At 43.0% G+C, this 24946-nt stretch overlaps 1 protein-coding gene across 3 annotated transcripts in view; it reads left to right on the top strand.

Annotated features, from left to right (window-relative positions):
- DRC1 (dynein regulatory complex subunit 1) overlaps positions 1 to 24946 on the top strand; it is a 50873-nt gene continuing 25927 nt past the window's right edge. The window contains exons 1-4 of one of the 3 annotated variants that reach the window (XM_054474899.2): positions 1 to 319; positions 12520 to 12607; positions 19308 to 19420; positions 22289 to 22472. In XM_054474899.2, the coding sequence (XP_054330874.1) occupies positions 165 to 319; positions 12520 to 12607; positions 19308 to 19420; positions 22289 to 22472 (540 nt within the window). In that variant the 5' untranslated portion in view covers positions 1 to 164. The remainder of the gene's footprint in view (positions 320 to 12519; positions 12608 to 19307; positions 19421 to 22288; positions 22473 to 24946) is intronic. The other 2 variants (XM_063648874.1, XM_054474900.2) reach the window with 2 other exon arrangements.

Genomic DNA, 24946 nt, shown 5'->3' with positions numbered 1-24946 from the left:
AACGGCGGCGGCTGGCGGCAGGCTGGGCCCAGGGAGCTGCGCGCGCAACCACTCGGGCTGTGGCTCCGGTGACCGCTCTCTCTGGCAACGGTTTGTTCCTAGCAACCAGCCTGAAGTCTAGAGATGGTGCGGAGGGAGCCGCCTAGGGGCCGGGGACTCCTGCCATGAATCCGCCGGGGTCCCTAGAGGCCCTGGAGCCGAACGTGGACGAGCACTTGTCCACCCAGATTCTCGCGCCCTCGGTCCACTCCGACAACTCTCAGGAGCGCATCCAGGCCCGGCGCCTCCGCATCGCGGCGCGCCTAGAAGCCCGGAGGCGGTGAGCGCGGGGGCGGGCGGGGCGCGATCCGCGCAGCAGGGGCCGGAGAAGGGCTGGTTTCCTGATGAAATAGAAACATTTCTTCGGGAAGGTTCAGGCAGAGTATGGGAAAGTAAAACGCTGGGCCGGTGCCGTGGGGCGCGCCTGTCATCCCAGCACTTAGGGAGGCCGAGGCGGGCGGATCACTTGAGCCCAGGAGTTCGAGATGGTCAACCTGGGCAGCATAGAGAGACCCCATCTCTATAAAACATCAAAAAATTAATCGGGCGTGGTGGTGTTCGACTGTGGTCTGCACATGGCATCTTTTCCACTACGGACACCTCCAAACCATAAGGTCTGCTGGATCATGTGGCCCAAGTAGCCTGGCTACTTACAGTGTGGCCTGGGTCCTTTCCTCTTCCAGGCACCACTCAAAGCTGGCAGCTTTTTGTGTCAGCCTGAATAATATTCCTAAGTGCGGGATGTATTGTCTCTAGGACCCAAAGTGGCCTAAGAGGCATTGAGTTTCCTTCTTTGTAGAGGATGCAAAATGCAGTAGATTTGTTTTTTACTTGATAGGCTATCCCAGCATGCCACTGACCACTGGACTCCTACAAACTTGAATGACATGGCAGTCCTTGGGCCTTCATAGGGTTGATTGCCCACCGTCTGGAGCACACATATCTTATCAAGCCCTGCAGTGTGTTTCCATCATTCGCTCATCCTGGCTGATTGCTGCAGGGCCGTCAGTGGAATGCAGGAGCTGGCAAACCCTTTCAGTAAAGGGCCAAATAGTAAATATTTTAGGCTTTTCGGATCATATGGCCTCTTTCCTAGATGCTCAACTGCCATTGTATTGCAAAAGCACCCACAGGCAAGACATAAACAAATGGGCATTACTGTGTTCCAATAAAGTTTTATTTATGGACACTGAAATCTGAATTTCATATACTGTTCATGTATCACACAATAGCCTTCTTTTGATTAAAAATAATAATAAACTTTATTTTTTAGAGCAGTTTTTAGGATCACAGCAAAATTGATCAAAAAGTACAGCATTCGCATATACCCCCTGCCCCCACACATGCACAGCTGCTGTCAACATCCTGCACTGGAGGGCACATTTGTAACAATATATGAACATTGGTGCGTCGTTATCACTTGAACTCCATCGTTTACCTTAGGGTTTCTTTTTGGTGTTGTACATCCTATGGGTTTGGATAAATTTATAGTGACACGAGCCCACCAGTATAGTATTATACCAAATATTTTTACTGCCCTAAAAATCCCCTGTGCTCTACTTATTCATCCTAGTCTTTTTTTAACCATTTGTTTATTAACCATTTAAAATTGTAAAAATCATTTAAAATTGTAAAAACCATTTAAAATTGTAAAAAATTGTAGCTCACGCCTGTAATCCCAGCATTTTGGGAGGCCAAGGCAGGAGGATCACCTGAGGTCAGGAGTTCAAGACCAGCCTGGCCAACATGGTGAAACCCCGTCTGTACTAAAAATACAAAAATTAGCCGGGTGTGGTGGCAGGCACCTGTAATCTCAGCTACATGGGAGGCTGAGGCAGGGCAATTGCTCGAACCTGGGAGGCAGAGGTTGCAGTGAGCTGAGATAGCGCCACTGCACTCCAGCCTAGGTGACAAGCGCAAAACTCCGTCTCAAAAAAAAAAAAAAAAAAAAAAAAAACTGGGGCCGGGCGCAGTGGCTCATGCCTGTAATCCCAACACTTTGGGAGGCTGAGGCGGGCGGGATCACGAGGTCAGGAGTTTGAGACCAGCCTGACCAACATGGTGAAACCCTGTCTCTATTAAAAATACAAAAATTAGCCAGGCATAGTGGTGTGCGCCTGTAATCCCAGCTACTTAGGAGACTGAGGCAGGAGAATCGCTTGAACCCGGGAGGCGGAGGTTGCAGTGAGCTGAGATTGTGCTGTTGCACTCCAGCCTGGGCGACAGAGCGAGACTGTGTCTCAAAAAAAAAAAAAAAAAAAAAAAATTGTAAAAATCATTATTTGCCTGGAAGCCATACAAAAACAGGTGGTGGACTGGATCTGTCCCACAGGCCATAGTTTGCCAGTGCTGAAGTAACGGATCATTGTGATGTTCTCTGGGATATCCAGATGTCCCTGATATATTCAGAATATATTATGACAGAGATCAGGAGAATTACCATGGTCCTGTGAGTGTGACGGACTTGTGAGTATATATCATTGTCTGTTCCATGTAAATGTGAACTTCCTGATTGTTTTTCCTGATTGAGGTAGAAAAGCATGCATTTGGCCTGATCAGTAGCCACACATACTGTGCCTGAGGCTGTACAAATTTGCTCTAGTGAAGCTTACCACACTTGCATAGATGTTGTGTTCAGGAGTGCTACCTGTGGAGCTTCCGGTAGTTGGCAGTCACTTTCTAGGATCCAGTTTCTGCAGGTGCCAGACCCATGAATTAAAAGGAGATTCAATAGGGATCACCATTCCTGCATCGTTGAGATACTTCAGGGTGGCACTAATCCCCACCAATGCCCCTGGGCGGCAATATTGTTTTTTGTGTACTGAGTTGCAGTTTCAGAGATGTCCTTTTGGCCTTCCCCACTATGGTAGCTCTATTCATAGGCCAAGGAGTGGAGTTTTTCAAACTTCTAAGTATGTAGGTCCCAATTATACTTTTGGCCATTAGAGACATGATTGCTGGCTGAGTCCACAGACCTGGCAGACCTTCTGTAAGTAGGACTTTGCCTCCCCTATGTCCTCACTCTAAGTGGGTGGGAGCATGCTTTGGGTCTCTGGGCATCAAGGGTAACTCAGACCCTGTTCTAATCCTAAACATTTCTGGGTATCCTCTTTCCTTATTGTATAGCCCTCCTGAGTAGATGACCCTAGGCCCCTTTGGGGAAGAATTGGGGGAATCATTACAGTATATATTTGCCGTTGTGTTCCAGATCCTTCCTTGTGGGGGCCCTGCTGCCTCTTCAGTCAATAGATTCTGGGTCTGAACACTGGCTTAGGTTCAGGAATTGGGCAAGGGAGTGTGAATCTTTACCAGCGTGCACCCTTAGCCAATTTATCCTTTGCCGCTTTCGTTGGTGAGCACATGAGTTGTATTCTTGTTGGCTGCCTTTTTGTTTTGCACCAAATGATGCCATATTTTGTAAGCCATCTTTAAAACTCTCTGTGGGTCAAGCCCTTGTCTGCTACTCTGACCTTGGCAGTTGTGCTGGGGATTCTATGATAAACAAGGCAAATATAATCTCTGTTCTCAGGAAGCTTATATTCTAATGAGGGAGATGGGAAAAGATAAAGTGCAACTAAACAAGTAAACAAATAACATAATTATACATTTTGAAAAGAATCCTAACGGAAACAAGCAATGAGCAAATATGAAGAATAATAGATGTGGCACCTGAAGGTAGGTGGTCAGTGAGGGTGAGAAAGAGCTGGCTATGTAAAGAGTTGGACTGGGCATTCAATTATATTAAGGAATTTTTTGGCTATGATAATGGTATGGTGGTCTTGTTTTTTTTTTTTTAAGGCTATATCTTTTTTTTTTTTTTTTTTTTTGAGGCTGAGTCTCACTCTGTCTATGCAGGCAGGAATGCAGTGGTGCAGTCTTGGCTCACTGCAATCTCCACCTCCCAGGTTCAAGCGATTCTCCTGGCTCAGCCTCCCGAGTAGCTGGGATTACAGGCAGCTGCCACCACACCCAGCTAATTTTTTATTTTTAGGAGAGATGGGGTTTCACCATGTTGGCTAGGCTAGTCTCGAACTCCTGGCCTCAGGCAATCCACCTGCCTCTGCCTCCCAAAGTGCTGGGATTACAGGCGTGAGCCACCGCGCCCGGCCTCTATTCTTTATTAGTGGTTGGGGCCGTGCATTGTGCCTAAGTAAGCTGGGACCATTCTGTACCATTTCAATGTGCTCTCAAAACAAATGCATGCAGCTGAGTCTGTGTGAGCCTGGAAGTTCCCTGAATTAACTTCTCTGTTAATTAAAGGAAAAGAGATTAAAATATGCTATATTGAAGCTTGTGTATTTATTATTAATAACCAACAGTAATTGCAGCAATGGATCAGAACTTAGATTGACAAGAGCTTTTTAGAAAGGAATATTTTATCACTGACATTGTTTCGAATTGCTGGCACATGTGATAATAAAAAGCAGTTGTATTGTTTTTACATTACCTATAGGCAGTGCACCCCTCGGTTGCCTGTGATATCCACTGCTGTTGCTGCCTGGGCCTTCTTATGTCATGAGGTGTAATGTTAAGGTGAAAGTTAACAGAATCAAATGTCATATAAAGAATACAGCCAGGTGTGGTGGCTCACGCCTATAATCCCAGCAGTTTGGGAGGCTGAGGTGGGTGGATCACTTGAGGCCACGAGTTCGAGACCAGCCTGGCCAACATAGTGAAACCCCTGTCTCTACTAAAAAGACAAAAAATTAGCCTGGTGTGGTGGCACACTCCTGTAATCCCAGCTACTCAGGAGACTGAGGCACGAGAATTGCTTGAACACCGGGAGGTGGAGGTTACAGTGAGCCAAGATCACACCACTGTACTCCAGCCTGGATGACAGAGCAAGACTCCTCAAAAAAAAAAAAAAAAAAAAAAAAGAATAGGAATAATGTGCTAATGCCCCTGATACTCCCAATCTCTGGTGTCTTAGTTTAGGTTTGACATTTCTAGGAGATGTCACTTTCCTTTTTTTTTTTTTTTTTTTTGAGACAGGGTCTCACTCTGTCACCCAGGTTGGAATGCAGTGGTGTGACCTTGGCTCACTGCAACTTCCACCTACTAGACTCAAGTGATCCCCCCAACCCCAGCCTCCCGAGTAGCTGGGACTACAGGTGCGCACCACCATACCCCACTAATTTTTTGTATTTTTGGTAGAGATGGGGTTTCACCATGTTGCCCAGACTGGTCTTGAACTCCGGAGCTCAAGTGATCCTGCCACCTTGGCCTGGAAAAATGCTGGGATTATAGATGTGAGCCACCACACCCAGCCGGGAGATGTCACTTCTGGGTAAAGATGCGAGATGGAACACATACATCTACCTTAGATCTCTATCTAAACTCCATTAAAATGACATTTAACAGGTAAAAAAGATGCAAATCCACACAGTCAAGATCAGGAGGACTCAACAGCAATGAAATTGTGGAAGCTGGGAAGCACAAGATAGATGGTAAATGGGTTAGCAGATTCAAGAAGATGGAAAAATAAGTTGATAGTGAAGAAAGCTGAGAATCCCCTTGATTTACTCTGCACTAAATCCCCAAAGACTAGGAGATTGATGGCATATCATCAGTGAGGATTTAAAAAGTCCTATGGCCCTTTCAATGGAGTGACAGGACCTCTGCGGCCAAGAGACCTCAAAGTTCTAAGCCCTTAGCTGTGACAGGACAGAGACTGGACATGTCCACTTCCTGCTACCCCCGTCCCTTTACTAACTATTATGAGGTCTTATCAAAGGCTGACCTGAAGACGACAAAAGGCCAGAAGACTCCTTGGCTTACTTCATTCGACTGCCCAGCACCCTCTCCTCATGTTTATGATTCCAACCTGACAACAAACGTGGACCACAAAGACCTCTTCCTGGACGACTGCCAACTTCAGGCCAGTTTGGACCAGTTCCCTGAGACTGCACAGATCCTGGACGTGTGCCCTAAGCATCACCTTTTTGCATTTACGACCTAATTGTAGTACATTTAAATGTTAAATCTCCACCCCAAAGTGAACATGAGTAGCATATTGTTGTATGTTCTGTGCACATGTAAGCCTAATGCACATGCGTAATGAGTTTTCTCCATAAATATTCACAGCCTTCTCCTATATCCTGTAGAATATGCATTTCCTACCTCCCCACATAGCAGAAATATCTGCCTTATTTTCTCCCCTTCAAAGCTTGCTTCTCAGTCTCAGTTGAAAGCTTGCTTCCTGCCTGCAGGTTGTGTCCTTTAGAAATAAAGTTCTCTTTTGATTTTGTGGATTCTGACTCTTTTTCAGTTGACATCTGGAAGTGGAGGTGACAAAGGGAACCAAAATAAGGACAACCAATTGGAAAATTAATAGGTAGATGCCTAGAACCTTTCTCTCTCTTTGCACAGAAGATTAGAGATTTGGAGAAAGTCAAGCGGAGGATCTAGGGCTTGGGGGATGCTAGACAGAGGCGAGGCAAGGATACTTCATGGAAAATAAGGGGATTCAGGGAAACTATGCACACTGGATGCCAGGACCTTCCAGCTCTCCTCTCACCAGTTCCTGGAATGCTGGCACTTCGGCCTTCATATTCCAGGCAGGAGGCTGGAGAAGTTTCCCTGTGGAATCCGACCAGCCCCAGAAGAAGGATTTAAAGACACTAATGTCGGTCTGGGCACAGTGGCTCACGCCTGTAATCCAGCATTTTGGGAGGCCAAGAGGGGTGGATAACCTGAGGTCTGCAGTTTGAGACCAGCCTGGCCGACATGGTAAAACCCCGTCTCTACTAAAAATATGAAAATTAGCAGCGTGGTGGTGCATGCCTGTAATCCCACCTACTTGGGAGGCTGAGGCACGAGAATTGCTTGAACCAGGGAGGCAGAGGTTGCAGTGAGCTGAGATCGTGCCACCGCACTCCAGCCTGGGCGACAGAGGGAGACTCTGTCTCAAAAATAAAATAAAATAAAATAAAAATAATAAAGACACTAACATCAGGTGTGCTCACAAAGCAACCCAATTAAATCAGCCCACACTGACATGCACAGTTGTTAAGGCACACCCTTATACTCACAGCTCCCATCAGCTTTAAAAAAATTTTATTTTTATTATTTATTTATTTAGTTTTTAAGCAACAGAGTCTCACTCCATTGCCCAGGCTGGAGTGCAGTGGTTTGATCATAGCTTACTATAACCTTGAATCCTGGGCTCAAGCAATCCTCCTGCCTCAGCCTCCTGAGTGTCTGGCATTACAGGTGCAGGCCACCGTGCCTGGCTAATTTTTTTTTTTTTTTTTTAGAGATGGGGTCTTGCTATGTTGCCCAGGCTAGTCTTAAACTCCTGGGTCAAGTGGTCCTCCTGCCTTGGCCTCCCATAGTGCTGGGATTATAGGCATGAGCCACTGTGCCGAGTCCCATCAGCTTGTTTTTAATGTTTAAATTTTTATTTGTCACACTATTAAAATTTACTTTTTCTGCTTTATCCTGACACCATATTACAAGCTTCCAAATGGCTAGGGACTTAGATTGAAATGATACTAATTTGTCCTTATTTTCTCTAAATTCTTGGATTCTGTATAATCAGGTGTCTTTATGTACACATAACCAAAACAAACCATCCTTTACGTAGTTTTTTTTTTAAGGCAGCTCTTTCTTTAACAACAACTAGGTAGCTACTGTGAAGATGGTGACATGTAAAATTGGTAGTATTAGTATCCTTTTCTCAAGTTGTCATGGAAGTTACCATTATACTTGTAGCTTTAGGTCTTTGGTACATCTCAGACAAGATAGGCAAGAATTTGGAGAACATTTTGAAAATAAAAGCAATAGACACATTCAGCAACAACTAGAATAATGGAACCCAAAGTTTTAAAATTACATGATATAAGTGAAAACAGTTTTAAAAGCTACTTCATAAGAGTTTTTTTTTATCATTAGCTTGATTTTTTTCCACGTAAAACAGTGTTTATTTATTTTAACCAATGTTTTAATTTTTTCATAGGCTTTTTAGTTCTTGTCATGAGTTCTTGTCATGTCTTTAGTTCATGAGTCAGTAACTGAGGATTTCTATGCATCTGAGGAAAGTCTTTAACATGAATGGTAGATATGAAATTAACAAAGAGAAAAAATCACCTAAGAGGACATTAAGACTACGTGGGGAGAAAAAAACAAGAATACCACAAAAAGATGATCATTCAGATCCTCAGAGATAGTTTTGAAGTCTTTGAGGGAAAAAGAGGGAAAAAAAAGATCCTCAAAGAAGAAAGAGATGATATGGCAACCAGAAAACAAGAATAGAATGCTACTCAAAGGAGTGTTCAGAGAAAAAAAATAGAGCTCTCAGAAATAAAAAATATTATAGAAATAGAAAACATTAGAAGGGTTGGAAAATAAAGATGATGAAATCCCCTAGAAAATGGAGCACAGAGAAAAAAGGTAGAAACTTATAGAGAAAATGTTATTATTATTATTATTATTATTTTTGATACGGAGTTTCACTCTTGTTGCCCAGGCTGGAGTGCAATGGCATGATCTTGGCAACCTCTGCCTCCTGGGTTCAAGCAATTCTCTTGCCTCGGCCTCCCAAATAGCTGGGATTACAGACACCTGCCACCACGCCCAGCTAATTTTTGTATTTTTAGTAGAGACAGGGTTTCACCATGTTGGCCAGGCTGGTGTCGAACTCTTTACCTCAGGTGATCCACCCACCTCGGCCTCCCAAATTGCTGGGATTACAGGCATGAGCCACTGCTCCCAGCCAGAGAAAAATATTTTTTTTAAATTAGAAGATATCACTTTTCTAGATCCAGAAAGAATGGAGCAGGGAGCATACTATCATGGAAAGAATTCAAGAACATGTCTCAGACCTGAAGATCATGAGGTTCCTGATTGAAATGTCTAGCACAATGGATGAAAATAGACCCACCCTAAGGCACACCATTGAGAAAGTTCAGAACACTGAGAATAAAGAGAAAGGGCCTACGAGCTTCCAGAGTGAAACAAAACAAAACAAAACAAAACAAAAACATGGTCACATATAAAAAACAAAAACAAGGTCACATACAAAGAAAGGCGCAAAGACAGAATGACTTCAGGTTTCTCAGTTAGCAACACTGGAAGGAAGCAGTGAAGGAAAGTTATTTCCAACCTAGAACTCTAAACCCAGGTAGACAATCAACCAAGTTCCAATTTTTTTAAATCCTGAGAATTGGTCAGGAAGTAGAGTATTCAAGATGGCAGCTCCCATTTAGACCACAAACATGGGGCAGTGGTGAGGAAACAGTTTCCCAAAAGAGGACTCAGCCCCCAGGAGGGAGGGAGCTCAAATCTGAATAGACAGAAGTCTGAAACAGTTCCTTTGGAGAACATACTAGTTCTACATTGCTGAACAACAGAAATACAGTATCAGCCACATATGTCATTTCAAGTTTTCTAGTAGCCACATTGAAAGTGGTAAAAACAGAACAGGTGAAATTAATAATTTATTTAAATATATAAAAGTATTATTTTAATATGTAATCAGTGTAAATCATACTGATGAGATATATTGCAAATATTTTTTGTTCAAAGTCTTCAAAATCCATCTAGAGTGTATTTTACACTCATAGCGCATTTCAATTGGCACCAGGCACATTTCGACTGCTTTATAGCCACATGTGGTTATTGGCTACCATATTGGACAGTACAGTGCTAAGCAGTAAAAAATGATGCATAAAAGGCAGTGATGAGATTTAAGTTAAAAGTAGTTAATAAGAATTTATAGCATATCTGCAGTCTGGCCAACATGGTGAAACCCCATCTTTACTAGAAATACAGAAGTTAGCCAGGCGTGGTGGTGCGTGTTTGTTGTCCCGGCTACTCGGGAGACTGAGTCAGCAGAATTGCTTGAACCTGGGCGGCGAAGGTTGCAGTGAGCCGAGATGGCTCCACTGCACTGCAGCCTGGGGACAGAACAAGACTCTGTCTTAAAAAATAAAATAAAATAAAATAAAATTATGGCATATCTGGACTGCATAGTTTTTGTTTTGTTTTGTTTTGTTTTGTTTTTGTTTCTGAAGCACTGATCTTTGATCCAGAAAGCACTTGGAAGGGATTATTTAAATAGAGTTGGTCATTAATTGGTGGTCAAAGTAGAAAGTCAAGGGAATTTTTTGAGTGGTGATGGGAACATGATAAGCCTGGCAATAGCTGAAGACCTGAGTAAAATGGAACAATTAGTTTACTTGGTAAGAAAACAAAGAGCATGTTCAATAAGAATAGGGAAGCCAATGAAATGACAAGAAAAAAACAAGGGGTTTTGGTTAGTTTGGGAGTGGAGGATGGTAACTAAATTCTGTATCTCCAAAATAGTGTTACACTAGATAGGATTGTCCTGGACTTTGAACAAAGGGAGTAGAGATGGAAGTCAGAGTTAGAAAAAGTCGAGAAAGAATGAGATAAAGAGATCTGCTAGGCTGAGGCAGGAGAATTGCTGGAACCCAGGAGGCGGAGGTTGCAGTGAGCCGAGATCGCGCCATTGCACTCCAGCCTGGGCAACAAGAGCGAAACTCCGTCTCAAAAAACGAAACGAAACCAAACAAAAAAACAAACCTGCTGTGTCATGTTGAGGTTTCATTTTTCCTAAGTCAGTACTGGTTGCCCTTATGGCCACTGTGTGCCAGAGGAGAGGGCAGGGTCTCGATGATGTAAGTGGTGTGGGGGTTGGTGAGGTAACTCCCCCATGCCTCCTCTGAAGAAGTCCATAATCTGGAACCTTATGTCGCCACCGCCCCTTTAGTCTCATTTTCTGATTCACACACACACAAGCACACACACATGCACTATTTAGAAAATTCATGCAATACAAAAATGTAGAAAATAGAACTTCTCAGTAATTTAATTCCTGTTCTTTAAGTAATTGCTGTTATCCGTTTGTCATATATACTTCCAGAAAATGTCCTGTGCACATATAAGCCTGTTTTTTGTTTTTTGTTTTTTTGAGACGGAGTCTCGCTCTCCCGCCCAGGCTGGAGTGCAGTGGCGCTATCTCGGCTCGGCTCACTGCAAGCTCCGCATCCCGGGTTCACGCCATTCTCCTGCCTCAGCCTCCCGAGTAGCTGAGACTACAGGCGCCCGCCACCACGCCTGGCTAATTTTTTGTATTTTTAGTAGAGACGGGGTTTCACCATGTTAGCCAGGATGGTCTCGATCTCCTGACTTCGCAATCTGCCCGCCTCGGCCTCCCAAAGTGCTGGGATTACAGGAGTGAGCCACTGCGCCCAGCCAAGTCTGTTTTAAAAAGAAAATTTGTATTACAGTCTACATATTTTTCTAAAACTGGCTGCGTTTACTTAACTGCTGTGGACATCTTTCCCTGCTGCTAGGTATTACATCATTCTTTCTGTAGGCTACAAAGTATTTTTGAAATATTGTTTCCTCTTAATTAGTCAGCTATTAATATGTATGTAGAATGTTTCCATGGTCTTACGAGTATTGTCAGTGCTACAATCATCTTTCTTGTGCATATTTATTTATGTACTTGTAAAGGCTTTCTGTAAAAAATTCCTAAATATAGGATTGTTGGGTCAGAGGGGAGGCACATTTAAGCTTTTGACAAATCTTGCCAAATTGCCTTTTAGACAGGTTGTTACATTTTACATTCCCACCCATGGAGTGTGGAAAGCTGGGCTCCCACCTGATATTGTCAACGCTTAAAATCTTTTTTAGTCAGATAATAGAGTAATGACACCTCACAGGGTTTTGGTTTCTCTGATTATATGTGAAGCTGACCATATTTTCAAATGCCTATTTGCCATTTGTATTTCTTTGGGAAACTGCCTGTTCATATCCTCTGCCAGTTTTTCTCTTTGGTATTTTGTCTTTTGTGTATTGATTTGAAGGAGCCCTTCCTATTTTATGGATAGTAAAATTTTGTCAAATATCTTTTATCAGTTTATCCCTTGACTTTCAAGGATAAAACTTCTAAATTTTAGAAAGTAAAATCTTTTAATCTTTTTATTTTCTGACTTTGGTCTTATTCAAAGATGGGTTTTCTATGCTAAGATTATATAGATATTCTCCTGTATTTACTTCTAGTGTTTTTATGATTGTAGTTTTTTTAATATTTAAGTTTTTTAAATGATAGAGGTAGTGTCTCTCTATGTTGCCCAGGCTGGTCTCAAACTCCTGATTTAAAGCAGTCCTCCTGCCTTGGCCTCCCAAAGCGCTGGGATTACAGGTGTGAGCCACTGTGCCTGGCCAATATTTAAATTTTAATCCATATGGAATATATATTTATATATGAAGTACAATGGAACCATTATTATTATTAGTAGTAGTAGTAGTATTGTTTTACATAAATAGAGATGGGGGTCTTGCTATGTTGGTCATGCTGATCTTGAACTCCTGGCCTTAAGCAATCCTCCTGTCTTGGTCTCCCAAAGTGTTGGGATTACAGGCATGAGCCACTGTGCCAGGCCAAAGCCTTTAAATATAGAATTTAAATACTAGAAATAGCTTCATTTTCTCTGCTTTTTTCCATCACAGGGAAGCACTTGGAGAATATTTAGATGGGAAGAAGGAGAGTGAGGAGGATCAAAGCAAGAGCTACAAACAGAAAGAAGAAAGCCGATTGGTATGAACTGGTTGGCAGGTGGGCTCTGGAAGACCAGTGAGCTGGGTGTGACATCATGGTTTTCACATTTAGACTGGAAGAAATCATGTGGTCCATGTTGCTGTCTCTAGGCAAAACTGAATAGAATCTTTCCCATTTGAGAGCTCTCTAGGAGTGAGCTTTCAGATGACAGTTTCTTATATTTAGGCTGTCTCTTCTCGCTCATGCACTTTTAATGGTATTCACTCTTCATAGGATCAAGTCCAGATGTTCTAGCCTGGGCACTCAAGGCCCTTGATAGTCTGTTCCCATCTTCACTTTCCAAACATATCTCCTGTTTGTTACCTAATTTGGGCCTTCCACTTTGGTGAGGCGGATCCACTCACTCCCCTCCAGTGGAGTTTTGTTCATTTCTGCTCTGTGCCTTTGATCATCTGGAATGCCAGGCCCCCTCTATTCTCTTCTTCTCTCCTCTCATCTGGCCACTTTCCCATTTTCAACAATCCTCTCAAGACCCAAATCCTCCTTGGATTCTTCCTCAGCCCAGCCTGAGCTCCCTTTCTCCACACATTGAATACTTCCTGTCTGTGCTATTCTTTTCATTTTAGATAGTTTTCTGCTGCATATGACTTTTCAGATGTGTGTGCCTACAGTGTCCCAGTGAAACTGTGTGTACTATGAGAATGAGAGCCTCTTTTTGTAGCCGTGGGGTAGCGCGTAGCTTGTACTCAGTAGACACAAAAAAGAAAATCATTGATTACCCTCCATGGCGACGAAACAGCTCCTGGGATGCTGAGGGATAAACAGCAGCTCAAAACAGCAGACCAGAACTGGCAAAATGCTGCATTTAATCAATGTTAAGTGAAAGGCAAAAGTGGTGATACTGTGTGAACTCAGATATGGAGAGGAGCTCACCAAGCTGGCCTGGTCAGGGAAAGTTCGATGGAGAAAGCGGGATTTGAGTTGTCGTAGAAATATAGGTGGGACTTTTAATAGCAGAGGAGAGATCATTTCTGGTGAGAAAAAATATTCACGTTGCTGAATATGATTATAGAGCATAGAGGTGTACAGAGATCACTGAATATCTCGTACTGTGTTAGGGATAAGATATCTTACTGTGGAAAAGATATTGGACTGATGTGGGTTTTTGTTCCTGATCTTTTACCTACTGCAGAGTAGATGATTCATGTCACTTTTTTTGTACTTCGTTCTCTTCATTTAAAAGTCAGTGAGCTCAGCCGGGCGCGGTGGCTCACATCTATAATCCCAGGACTTTGGGAGGCCGAGGTGGGCGGATCACCTGAGGTCAGGAGTTCAAGACCAGCCTGGCCAACATGGTGAAACCTCGTCTCTACTAAAAATACAAAAGTTGGCTGGACCTGGTGGCACACGCCTGGGGTCCCCCCTACTTAGGAGGCTGAGGCAGGAGGATTCCTTGAACCCGCAAGGTGGAGGTTGCAGTGATCCGAGATCAGGCCACTGCACTCTAGCCTGGGCGACAGAGGGAGACTCTTTCTCTTTCAAAAAAAAAAAAAAAAAGTCAGTGATCTCTGAGCATTTCTGTGTAGGACAAAAGGATATTAGATTTTTTAAAATGCTGATATACAGTTCACCCCAAGCACTCCTTAGTTAGGTATAAAATCAAAGAGATAATATTGTTTTCATTAGCAGGTTTTGAAGGTTCCTTTCACTTAGGACTTAAGTAGTGAAGAGCCTTGGCATCAAGGAGAAATGTACACAAAAGATGCTCCCTTTCTCAAGATTAAGGTATTGATTATTAGTTCTGAACTAAGATCTGGGCAGGCTGGGCACCACCCTTGACCCTGCAATTTGTCATTTTTTTTTGTTTTTTGAGACGGAGTCTTGCTTTGTCGCCAGGCTGGAGTGCAGTGGTGCAATCTCTGCTCACTGCAACTTCTGCCTCCTGGGTTCAAGCTATTCTTCTGCCTCAGCCTCCCGAGTAGCTGGGACTACAGGCGTGCACCACCACGTCCATCTAATTTTTGTATTTTTAGGAGAGATGGGGGTTTCACCATGTTGACCAGGATGGTCTCAATCTTTTGACCCAGTGATCTGCCTGCCTCAGCCTCCCAAAGTTCTGGGATTACAGGCGTGAGCCACCATGCCTGGCCTTAACCATGTTTTTGGTGGTCATTATTTTTGTGTCCTGTTTAACCTTTGTCTACTTCATATTTATGAAGATAGTCTTCTATCGTTTCTTCTAGAAGCTTTATAATTGTGTCATTTACATTTTGGCCTATGACCTATCTGGAATTGATTTCTGTCTGTCGTGTAAGGGTAGGGTTCCAGGTTCATTGTTTTCTATGTAGATTTTTAGTTGACCCAGCATCATTTACTGAAAAGATCATCCTTTCCCCACTGCATTGTTGTGCACCTTTGTTGTGAATCAGGTGACCATGTATGTGTGAGTTCGTTTCTCCATTCTCCATTCTCTTTTTTGGTATCTATATGTCTGTCTGTATTAGTTCATTCTCACATTGCTATAAAGAAATACTTGAGACTGGATAATTTATAAGGAGGTTTAACCGGCTCATGGTTCTGCAGGCTGTACAAGAAGCATAGTGACTTATGCTTCTGAGGAGGCCTCAGGAAGCTTCCAATCATGGCAGAAGGCAAAGGGGAAGCAGGCATCTCACATGGCAGGAGCAGGAGTGAGAGAGAGAGTGCAGGGAGGTGCCACACACTTTACAACTGCCAGATCTCACTAGAACTCATTCACTATCATGAGAACAACACCAAGAGATGGTGCTAAACTATGAGGAATCCACCCCCATGATCCAATCATTTCCCACCAGGCTCCACCTCCAACTCTGGGGATTAAAATTCAACATAAAATTTGGGCAGGGACAAAAGATCCAAACTATATCCAAACTATATCACCAGCTTTGTGCCAATTCCACACTGTTTTAATTACTGTAGCTTTATGACAGTTCTTGATGTCTGGTAGGGTAAGTTCTCTAACTGTGTTCTTCCAGATTGTCTTGGCTATTCTTTTTTTTTTTTTTCTTCTGAAACGGTCTTGTTCTGTCATCCAGGCTGGGGTGCAGTGGCACAATCTTGGCTCACTGCAACCGCCGCCTCCTGGGTTCAAGTCATTCTCATGCCTCAGCCTTCTGAGTAGCTGAGATTACAGGCATGTGCCACCATACCTGGCTAATTTTTGTATTCTTACTGGAGACAGGATTTCACCATGTTGGCCAGGCTGGTCTCCAACTCTTGGCCTCAGGTAATCCTCCTGCCTCAGCTTCCCAAAGTGCTGGGATTACAGGCATGAGCCACTGCGCCCAGCCTTGTCTTGGCTATTCTTGACCCTTTGTATTTCCATATACATTTTAGAATCAGCTTGTCAATTTCTACCAAAAAACCTGCTGGAATTTCAATTGATTGAATAGAATTTATAATCCATGAGAGGTATTCTTTAATTTGGCTCAGCAATGTTTTGTACTTTTTGTTCAGGTTATAATGGTTCATGGTGGTATATAAATGTACAGTTGATTTTAATACATTGACCTGGTATCTGGTGACCTTGCCAAATTCACTTATTAATTCTAATAGTTACCTGTGGCTTCTTTTGGATATTTTTTTACATCTATAATCATACCATCTGAAAATAATGAGTTTTATTTCTTCCTGTCTAATTTTATATCTTCTATTTTTTTTTCTTCCCTTATTGCATTAGTTGGATGCTCCAGCTCATTAAATAGAAGTGGTGATGATGGGGGTCTGGGTTCTGCTCTGGATTTCCTGCGGATACACCCCCTCAAGTAGACTTGTTCCATGTCTCTTCAAACCCCCATTGTCCCCTCTAGATCACTGAGTCCCATGGGAGCCAAAATTCCCCATCCAAATGACTTTGAGCCCACCTTCAACCTGTATGTGCCTCTTCCCAGAGTCTGTCCTGCTCAGTGCAGATGAGGCCAATGTTATGCAACCCCTGGGCCTGACGGATGGCCACAGGGTATAGATGGAGCTTGGATGTGCAGTTGGGGAAATCCACATGCCTGCAGGACAGAGCTGGGGGTGGGCTGGGAGCTGCGGCCAGAGGCAGGCTCTTCCTTAGCCACCCAGTTATCAGTGGAACTCTGAGGTGTGTCTGAATTCAAACTAGGACTTTTAAATTGTCATAAAGGTATTGTGATAGGAGGATATATATATAATATATTTTAAATATATATTATATATAATTTATATATAATATAAAATTATATTTTTACATATTATGTATAATTTATATATTTATACATATATACATAATATATAATATATTGTATAGTGTATATAATATGTATTATATATAAAGCATATTATATATTATATATTATATATAAAATATTATATATTACATATATTATATTATATATATGTTTTGAGACAGAGTCTCACTCTGTCACCTAGGCTGGAGTACAGTGGCACGATCTTGGCTCACTGCAACCTCCACCTCCTGGGTTCACGCGATTCCCCTGCCTCAGCCTCCCAAGTAGCTGGGACTATAGGCGTGCACCACCATGCCTGGCTAAGTTTTGTATTTTTAGTACAGACGGGGTTTCACCATGTTGTTCAGGCTGGTCTTGAACTCCTGGCCTCAGGTGATCCGCCCGTGTTGGCCTCCCAAAGTGCTGGGATTACAGGTGTGAGCCACCATGCCCGGCCGAATGTTTTATTTAACAATTTTTACATGATACTATAATTTTAAAATATTTAGACATATGGTATGTGGACCTCCATTTAAACGCTTTCCCTGGATCTCATAAAGGTGAGGGGCATGTCTGTTGGTCTGTTGGTGACTGTGACATTTGGATTTTTAAGTTTACTTTGAGTCTTAAATACTTGATTCAGAAATTTCTGGAACTCCAGTGATTGGTTAGCACATGGTACTTATACAGAAGTGTCTGATGTTCACATTGAGTAGAAACTAGAAAATTACCCCAAACTGCAGGAAAGCCATTACTTCCTTATACACATAAAACCATTTGGTACAAGTGATAAAACTGCAGGCATTAACAAAAAGTCTAGAGTGCCCTGGATATCTGGGTTAAAGCTCTGTTCTGTATTCAGTGAAACTACATTTCAAATTTTCATATAATAGTGAGATCAAGTGAAGTCTCTGGTCATTTCTGTGACTCCTTGGTGTAGAAGTTTTATAGGTTCCTAGTTTAAAAATTATTTGAGAGTTGGAGCGTTTATAAGTTCCAAAAAGACTTGGAAAAACTTAGGCATAACCTAAGGATACTTGAACTTTTTGTTGAGAGGATTTATCATCTTGAATAACATCACAACAAGGCTAGGAGTGAAGATACTGGAGATGGAATTTACGAAGAGGGATTTAGAAGGATGGCACCAATTACAAAATCCCTGAGCCCATTAAGGAGACAGCAGTGCAGCCAGCTACAATCTTTTCCTGCCTTAGAATCTATGTAACAGAAGACTCCACATATCATTAGCTGCAGCAAGGCAGAAGCTTGTTTCTCTGTCTCAACAGTTCTGAGTGTAAGTAGTCCAGGGCTCACATGGATGGGGTCTGCTTGATGATGGGACCTCAGCTCCCTCTCCCATTGCTTGAGTTGCCTTCATCTGCTCGTCACCATTTACTTGAGCCCCACATGCCAGCCTGGGAGAAGGGGCAGAAGTGGGGCAGCAGAGGGTACACCTTTTTCCCTTAAAGGCACAATTCAGAAGTGGCACACATCACTTCTCCTGTGTCACTGATCAGATAGTATTTTAGGTGCAAGGGAGGCTGGGAAAGGTACCCATTTTGGGAAGCCACATCCCAGCAAAAATTTGAGTGTTCTGTTACTAAAAGGAGAGGGAGAAATGGACATGGGAGGACAACAGTCATTATCTGCCTCACTGTCATTATCTGCCTCACCTCCCCAACTGAGGTTCTTCGAAAGGTTCCCGGCAGTGTCAGTCACTTGGAGATCTGCTGGGGAAAGGGCTGAGATGAATGTATAATACCTGCTGGTATAAAAGTTGGCTGGTGCCTTCTCTACAGTGAATAAATAAAGTACATTGAGAACTGCAGAGTGCTTTATTTTTTATTTTTTATTTTGCCCAGGATTGGACAAAAACTTACCACAGTAGGATACTAATGATTCCCTTCTAGCCAAACGCAGTGGCTTTTCCCCAGGCCTCATCCTATTATGACTGGATACTGGACTTTTCTTTCTTCTTCTTCTTTTTTTTTTTTTTTCTGAGATAGGGTCTCACTTTGTTGCTCAGGCTGGAGTGTAGCGGCGTGACCTCGGCTCACTGTAACTTCTGCCTCCCAGGTTCAAATGATTCTCCTGCCTCAGCCTGCTGAGTAGCTGGGATTACAGGCACCCGCCACCATGCCTGGCTAATTTTTGAATTTTTAGTAGAGGCGGGGTTTCACCATGTTGGCCAAGCTGGTCTCGAACTCCTGACCTCAAATGATCCAGCCACCTTGGCCTCCCAAAGTGCTGGAATTACAGGCATGAGCCACTGTGCCTGGCCAAGAACTGCAGAGTGCTTTTAAATTGTGAGCTGTAAAGTCACATCACAAATGTCCTGTTAGAAAAGGGTTGCTACACAGAGGCTACTCTTAAAAGTCTTAAGTTAGTTGCTGCTTCCTGCTTAAATGGATAGAAGAGCTACGGACAGTTGTGCAAAAATGTTTCTGACTTTATACATTATTTACAAAGTGTTCTAGCTTTGTAAATTCTTATCTCTCTCTTTTCAGAAATTGGCTAAACTTCTGCTCTGTGGCACGGAGTTGGTGACAAATATCCAGGTGGCTATAGATATCAGAGAGATTCACAGGAGAGTCGAAGAAGAGGAGATAAAGCGTCAAAGGTAAGGACTGCGCTACTCTGCACCTGGTGGACATGAAGGTAATCTCCATGGGTCCCGCAGTTCTCCCGAATCGTTGGAGGGTGACTTTGTCCACCTTAGACAATTCCCTTCCTGCCCTCATAACTTCTCCCTCCCTCCCTCCTCTTCTCTCTCTCTCTTTTTTTTTTTTTTGAGACAGAGTTTCGCTCTTGTTGCCCAGGCTGGAGTGCAATGACGTGATCTCGGCTCACCGCAACCTCCACCTCCCAGGTTCAAGCGATTCTCCTGCCTCAGCCTCCTGAGTAGCTGGGATTACAGGCATGCGCCACCATACCAGGCTAATTTTGTATTTTTAGTAGAGATGGGGTTTCACCATGTTGGCCAGGCTGGTCTCGAACTACTGACCTCAGGTGATCCACCCGCCTTGGCCTCCCAAAATGTTGGAATTACAGGCGTGAGCCACAGCACCCGGCTATCTCTCTTTTCTTTCCTCCCTTCCTCAAGCACTACATTGCTGATACGTGCCAAGCTGTGTGTATACAAAAGGAGTGAAATGGCCTCTGTTTGTGATAGTCACAGTCTAGTCAAGAGACACATGGAAACACCCATAATTCGTGGTAAAATAGATAATGTGTAAAGGGTTGTAGTAACACACAGAAGGAGGCCTTTAATTCTATCTGCAGAGATTACAGAAAACTTCCCAGGCAAGATGACATTGAGTTGGGCTGTGAGGGATGAATAGGAATTTGAGGAGTTGAAGGATAGGCATTTTAGGCAGAGGGAACACTCGAGCAGAGGTGTGAGATCACATGATATGCTTGGGAATGGCATGATAGTGAAGGATGTATGCTGGTAGTGGAAGAAAAGAGAAGAGGCTAAGAAGGTCAACTGGGCAGTCCTGGGTTTCAATTGGTGAGAATGACCAGAACCACGAACACCTCAGTGTTATGTGTAAAGGTGGCAGCATTATTAAAGAATATTAAGGGCTCCATGCCTAGACGGATGGAGGTTCACAGGGATAACAGGAACCTGCGTCAAGTCCTCAGCTCCAGTCCTCAGGAGGCAGGCTGCCCTGCACGCCCATGTGCCAGGTCTCAGGCTGTCCAGCAGGGAGGCATAAGCGGCTTAGAAGAATTAAACTTCTTTGGTTTGCACACAGAAGTAAACTGATAGCAGGTCCTCATTTAAGCTTTGGATTGTTCTTCAATTAATTTCTTAAACAATTAGAAGAACAACCACTTGGCCAGGCACGGGGTGGCCCACGCATGTGATCCCAGCACTTTGGGAGGCCGAGGCAGGCGGATCGCTTGAGGTCAGGAGTTCGAGACCAGCTTGGCCAACATGGTGAACCTCCATCTCTACTAAGAACACAAAAAATTAGCTGGGTGTGGTGGCGCGTGCACACCTGTAGTCCCAGTACTCAGGAGGCTGAGGCAGGAGGATCACTTGAGCCCAGGAGGTGGACGTTGTAGTGAGCCAAGAGTGTGCCACTGGACTCCAGCCTAGGCAATGGGAGTGAAACCCTGTCTTTTAAAAAAAAAGAAAGAAAGAAAGAAAAAGCAACCACTTGACCATTTTGGCTCATCATATACATACAGGGGTCGATTTTAACAATATTTTTAGCTGTTCAGCATAAATAGTTCCCTTGTTAGCAACTTTAGCAGCTCTACCAGTAACCATGGGTGACTTTTATTCTTGAAACTTCCCACTGCCTGTGTGGGTTGTACCAGGAATGGAGTCGGCAGATTCCCAGCAGGGTCAGCTTGTGAAAGGTGGGGAAGGTCATGCAAGGAGTTAGGCCCCATCCTCTAGCCACAGAGGAATGCTGAAGGTCCCGGGTGGCAGGTTACAAGGTCAGTGTGCTGCGGAAAGATGACCTGATGGCTCTTTCTCATTTCTTGAAGTAAAAAAGTCAATTAAATTAAAAAAGTGTCCTAGCTTGGAAGGTGGGGTGGGTGGGGGATGGGACAGGGAGAGGGGATTGCAGGATGTTTAAGCTGTGACTTTGGTTCCTCAGGGGGTTTGTTTGGAGGTGCTGTCATAGGATTAGTCTGTTACAAGGAGCAGAGAGTCTCTGGCAGATATCTTAGCCACTGTTCCAAGAGGAGCCCCAGTTCAGCTCTCCTGCCTTCCTGCCACCTCGTCCCAGCCTCGGTGTGCTCTATCACGGAGGTTCTGTGGAATCTATGGAAAGGCTCTCCCTATTTTCCATCACTCACTGGTGGAGTTTCCATATTTGTACATTCCACTAGTCATTTATTGGTAACTTGGGAGAGGAGTAGCCAGACACTTGAGGTCATGTTGCTAATAAAAAATTGATAATTTAAGCACCATGTGTTAAGTGACTCCCACGCTGAGCACCTGTGCTGTGTGCATCATCTTATTTCATCCTGACAACAGCCAGCCACCTGAAGGTAGATACTTTTTATCCACGCCATTTTACAGAAGAGAAAAGTGAGGCTTGAGGGGGTTATGCAACTTGTCTAAAAGGTTGACAGTCAGTTAGGAGCCAAGTCAGGACTTGAACATAAGCTCTGTGACTCCAGAGACCCAGTGTTTAACTGTTGTGTGTTATCATCTTACTCAGAAGCAGGTGACCAATTGATCTTGGTGTGTGTGTGTGTGTGCGTGCGTGTGTATGTGTGTGTATGCAGGCTTAATGTTGATCTGTTTTTGCTATGTGTCATTTTCTTTACTTGGCCTAAGTTACTTATAGTCAAGCATTAAACGAAAAGATTTCTCAGCATTGAGTTTGATTTTGGGCGGGTGTGTTTGGGCAGTGCCCAGTACCTGGGTCTTATATTCTAGAGATTCTAGAGAACATACCTGCTCTATTGGAAGGCAGCATCTGGAGCTGGGCTGGCATGGCTGGCATGTTTGTATTTGCAGGATTGAGAAGCTGGAGAATGAAGTTAAGACCAGCCAGGACAAATTCGATGAAATCACCTCAAAGTGGGAAGAGGGCAAGCAGAAGAGAATTCCCCAAGAGCTGTGGGAAATGCTCAATACCCAACAGCTGCATTGTGCTGGACTCTTAGAAGATAAGAACAAACTCATCAGCGAGTTACAGCAGGCAAGAGGCCCGGGCCCTCCAGCCCAGCCACAGGGGATCTGCCTGGGATTTAGCTGGGTTACTGGTTTGCTTTTCCTGAATGGAAAAATGCAGAAACCTTTTACTTCATTATTTAGAATGCTGTACAAGTCATGTTATAAACTTTTTTCTATGATGGTAAGAAACACATAACATTAAATTTGCCATCATAACCATTTTAAAGTGTATAGTTCATGGGCTGGATGAGGTGGTTCACGCCTATAATCCCAGCATTTTGGGAGGCCGAGGCAGGCGGATGGATCATTTGAGGTCAGAAGTTTGAGACCAGCCTGGCCAACATGGTGAAACCCCATCTCTACTAAAAATATAAAAATTAGCCGGGCGTGGTGGCACATGCCTGTAATCTCAGCTACTCAGGAGGCTGAGGCAGGAGGGTCACCTTAACATGGGAGACAAAGGTTGCAGTGAGCCGAGATCACGCCACTGCAGTCCAGCCTGGGTGACAGAACGAGTGAGACTCTGTCTCAAAACAAAAACCAAAAATCTGTATAGTTCAGTCATATTAAGTATACAGCATTCAGATGCAACAGATCTCTAAGAACTTTTTCATCTTGCAACATGGAAACTCTGTGCCCCTTAGACACCAGTTCCCTCTTCCTCTTCCCCCTAGACCTTGGTAATCACTTTTCTACTTTCTGTTTCTGTGATTTTGACTACTCTATTAGATACTTCCTATGAGTGAAATCATACGGCATTTGTCCTTTTGTGACTAGCGTATTTGGCTTAGTATAGATGGACTTTGTTGTAGCACGTGACAGGACTGCCTTCCTTTTTAAGGCTGCATAGTATTTCATTGCATATGTATACCACATCTTGTTTGATACATTCTCCTGTGAATGAGCATTTGGGTTGGATTTCACATTTTGGCTATTGTGAGTAATGCTGCTATGAACATGGGTATACACGTATCTCTTTGAGATTCTTCTTTGAATTACTTGGATGTACACTTAAAAGTAGGATGGCTGGGCATATGGTAATTCTATTTTTAATTTTCTTAGGAACCTCCATACTGTTTTTTATAACGATTGCACCATTTTACATTCCCACCAACAGTACACAAGGGTTCTAACTTCTCTGTATTCTCACCAACACTTACATCCTGTTTTTTTGAAAGTTTCTGTGTTGATGGTATGAGGTGATATCTCATTATGGTTTGGATTTGCATTTCCCTAATGATTAGAGATGTTGCACATCTTTTCATGTGTTTATTGGCCATTTGTATATCATCTTTGGAGAAATGTCTATTTAAATCCTTTGCTTATTTTTAAATTGGGTTGTTTTTGAGTTATAGAAGTTCTTTATGTATTTCGGACATTAACCCCTTATCTAATATACGATTTTCAATTATGATTTCCTATTCCATACACTGCCTTCTTATTCTTGATTTTTTTTTTGATATGCAAACATTTTTGAGTTTGGTGCAGCCCCATTTGTCTATTTTTGATTTTGTTGTCTGGGCTTTTGGTGTGATATCCAAGAAATTATTGCTAAATCCAATGTGCAGAAAGCTTGTCCCCTATATTTTCTTCTAGGAGTTTAATAGTTTTAGGTCTTTAATCAATTTTGAGTTATTTTTGTATATGGTATAAGGTAAGGGCCCAACTTCATTCTTTTGCCTGTGAATATCCAGTTTTCTCAATATCATTTGTTGAAGAAACTATCCTTTCTCCACTGTATAGTCTTGTCAAAAGTCATTTGACCATACATGCAGGGGTTTATGTATCATTCATTTATCATTTTGACCCTTGTCAAAAGCCATTTGGTCATATATGTAGGGGTTTATTTCTGGGCTCTCTAGTTCGCTTGTTCTATATATCTATTTTTATATCAGTACAACACTCTTTAATTACTGTTGCTCTTTGTAGTTTTTTTTTTTTTTTTTTTTGAGACGGAGTCTTGCTCTGTTGCCCAGTCTGGAGTGCAGTGGTGTGATCTCGGCTCACCGCAACCTCCGTCTCCAGGGTTCGAGCAATTCTTCTGCCTCAGCCTCCTGAGAAGCTGAGACTACAGGCGTGCGCCACCATGCTTGGCTAATTTTTGCATTTTTAGTAGAGATGGAGTTTCACAATGTTGGCCAGGCTAGTCTCGAACTCCTGACCTCAGGTGACCCACCTACCTCAGCCTCCCAAAATGCTGGGATTACAGATATAAGCCACTGCGCCCAGCCTGTAGTATGTTTTGAAATCAGGGAATGCGGGGCCTCCAACTTTGTTCTTTTTCAAGACTATTTTGGCAATTTGGAGTCCCTTGAGATTCTGAATTTTACAAATATTAGGATGGTTTTCCTATTTCCACAAAAAATGATGTTGGGATTTTGATAAGGACTGCATTGAATCTATAGATCACTTTGTGTAGTATGGACATTTTTAACAATATTGACTCATCCAATTCATAAGCACAGGATATCTTCCATTTGTTTGTATCTTCTTTGATTT

Source organism: Pongo pygmaeus, chromosome 12 (genome assembly GCF_028885625.2).
Source record: "Pongo pygmaeus isolate AG05252 chromosome 12, NHGRI_mPonPyg2-v2.0_pri, whole genome shotgun sequence".
Lineage (NCBI taxonomy): Eukaryota > Metazoa > Chordata > Mammalia > Primates > Hominidae > Pongo > Pongo pygmaeus.
The sequence above is the reverse complement of the archived record's forward strand: the minus strand, read 5'-3'. Positions and strand labels throughout refer to the sequence as shown.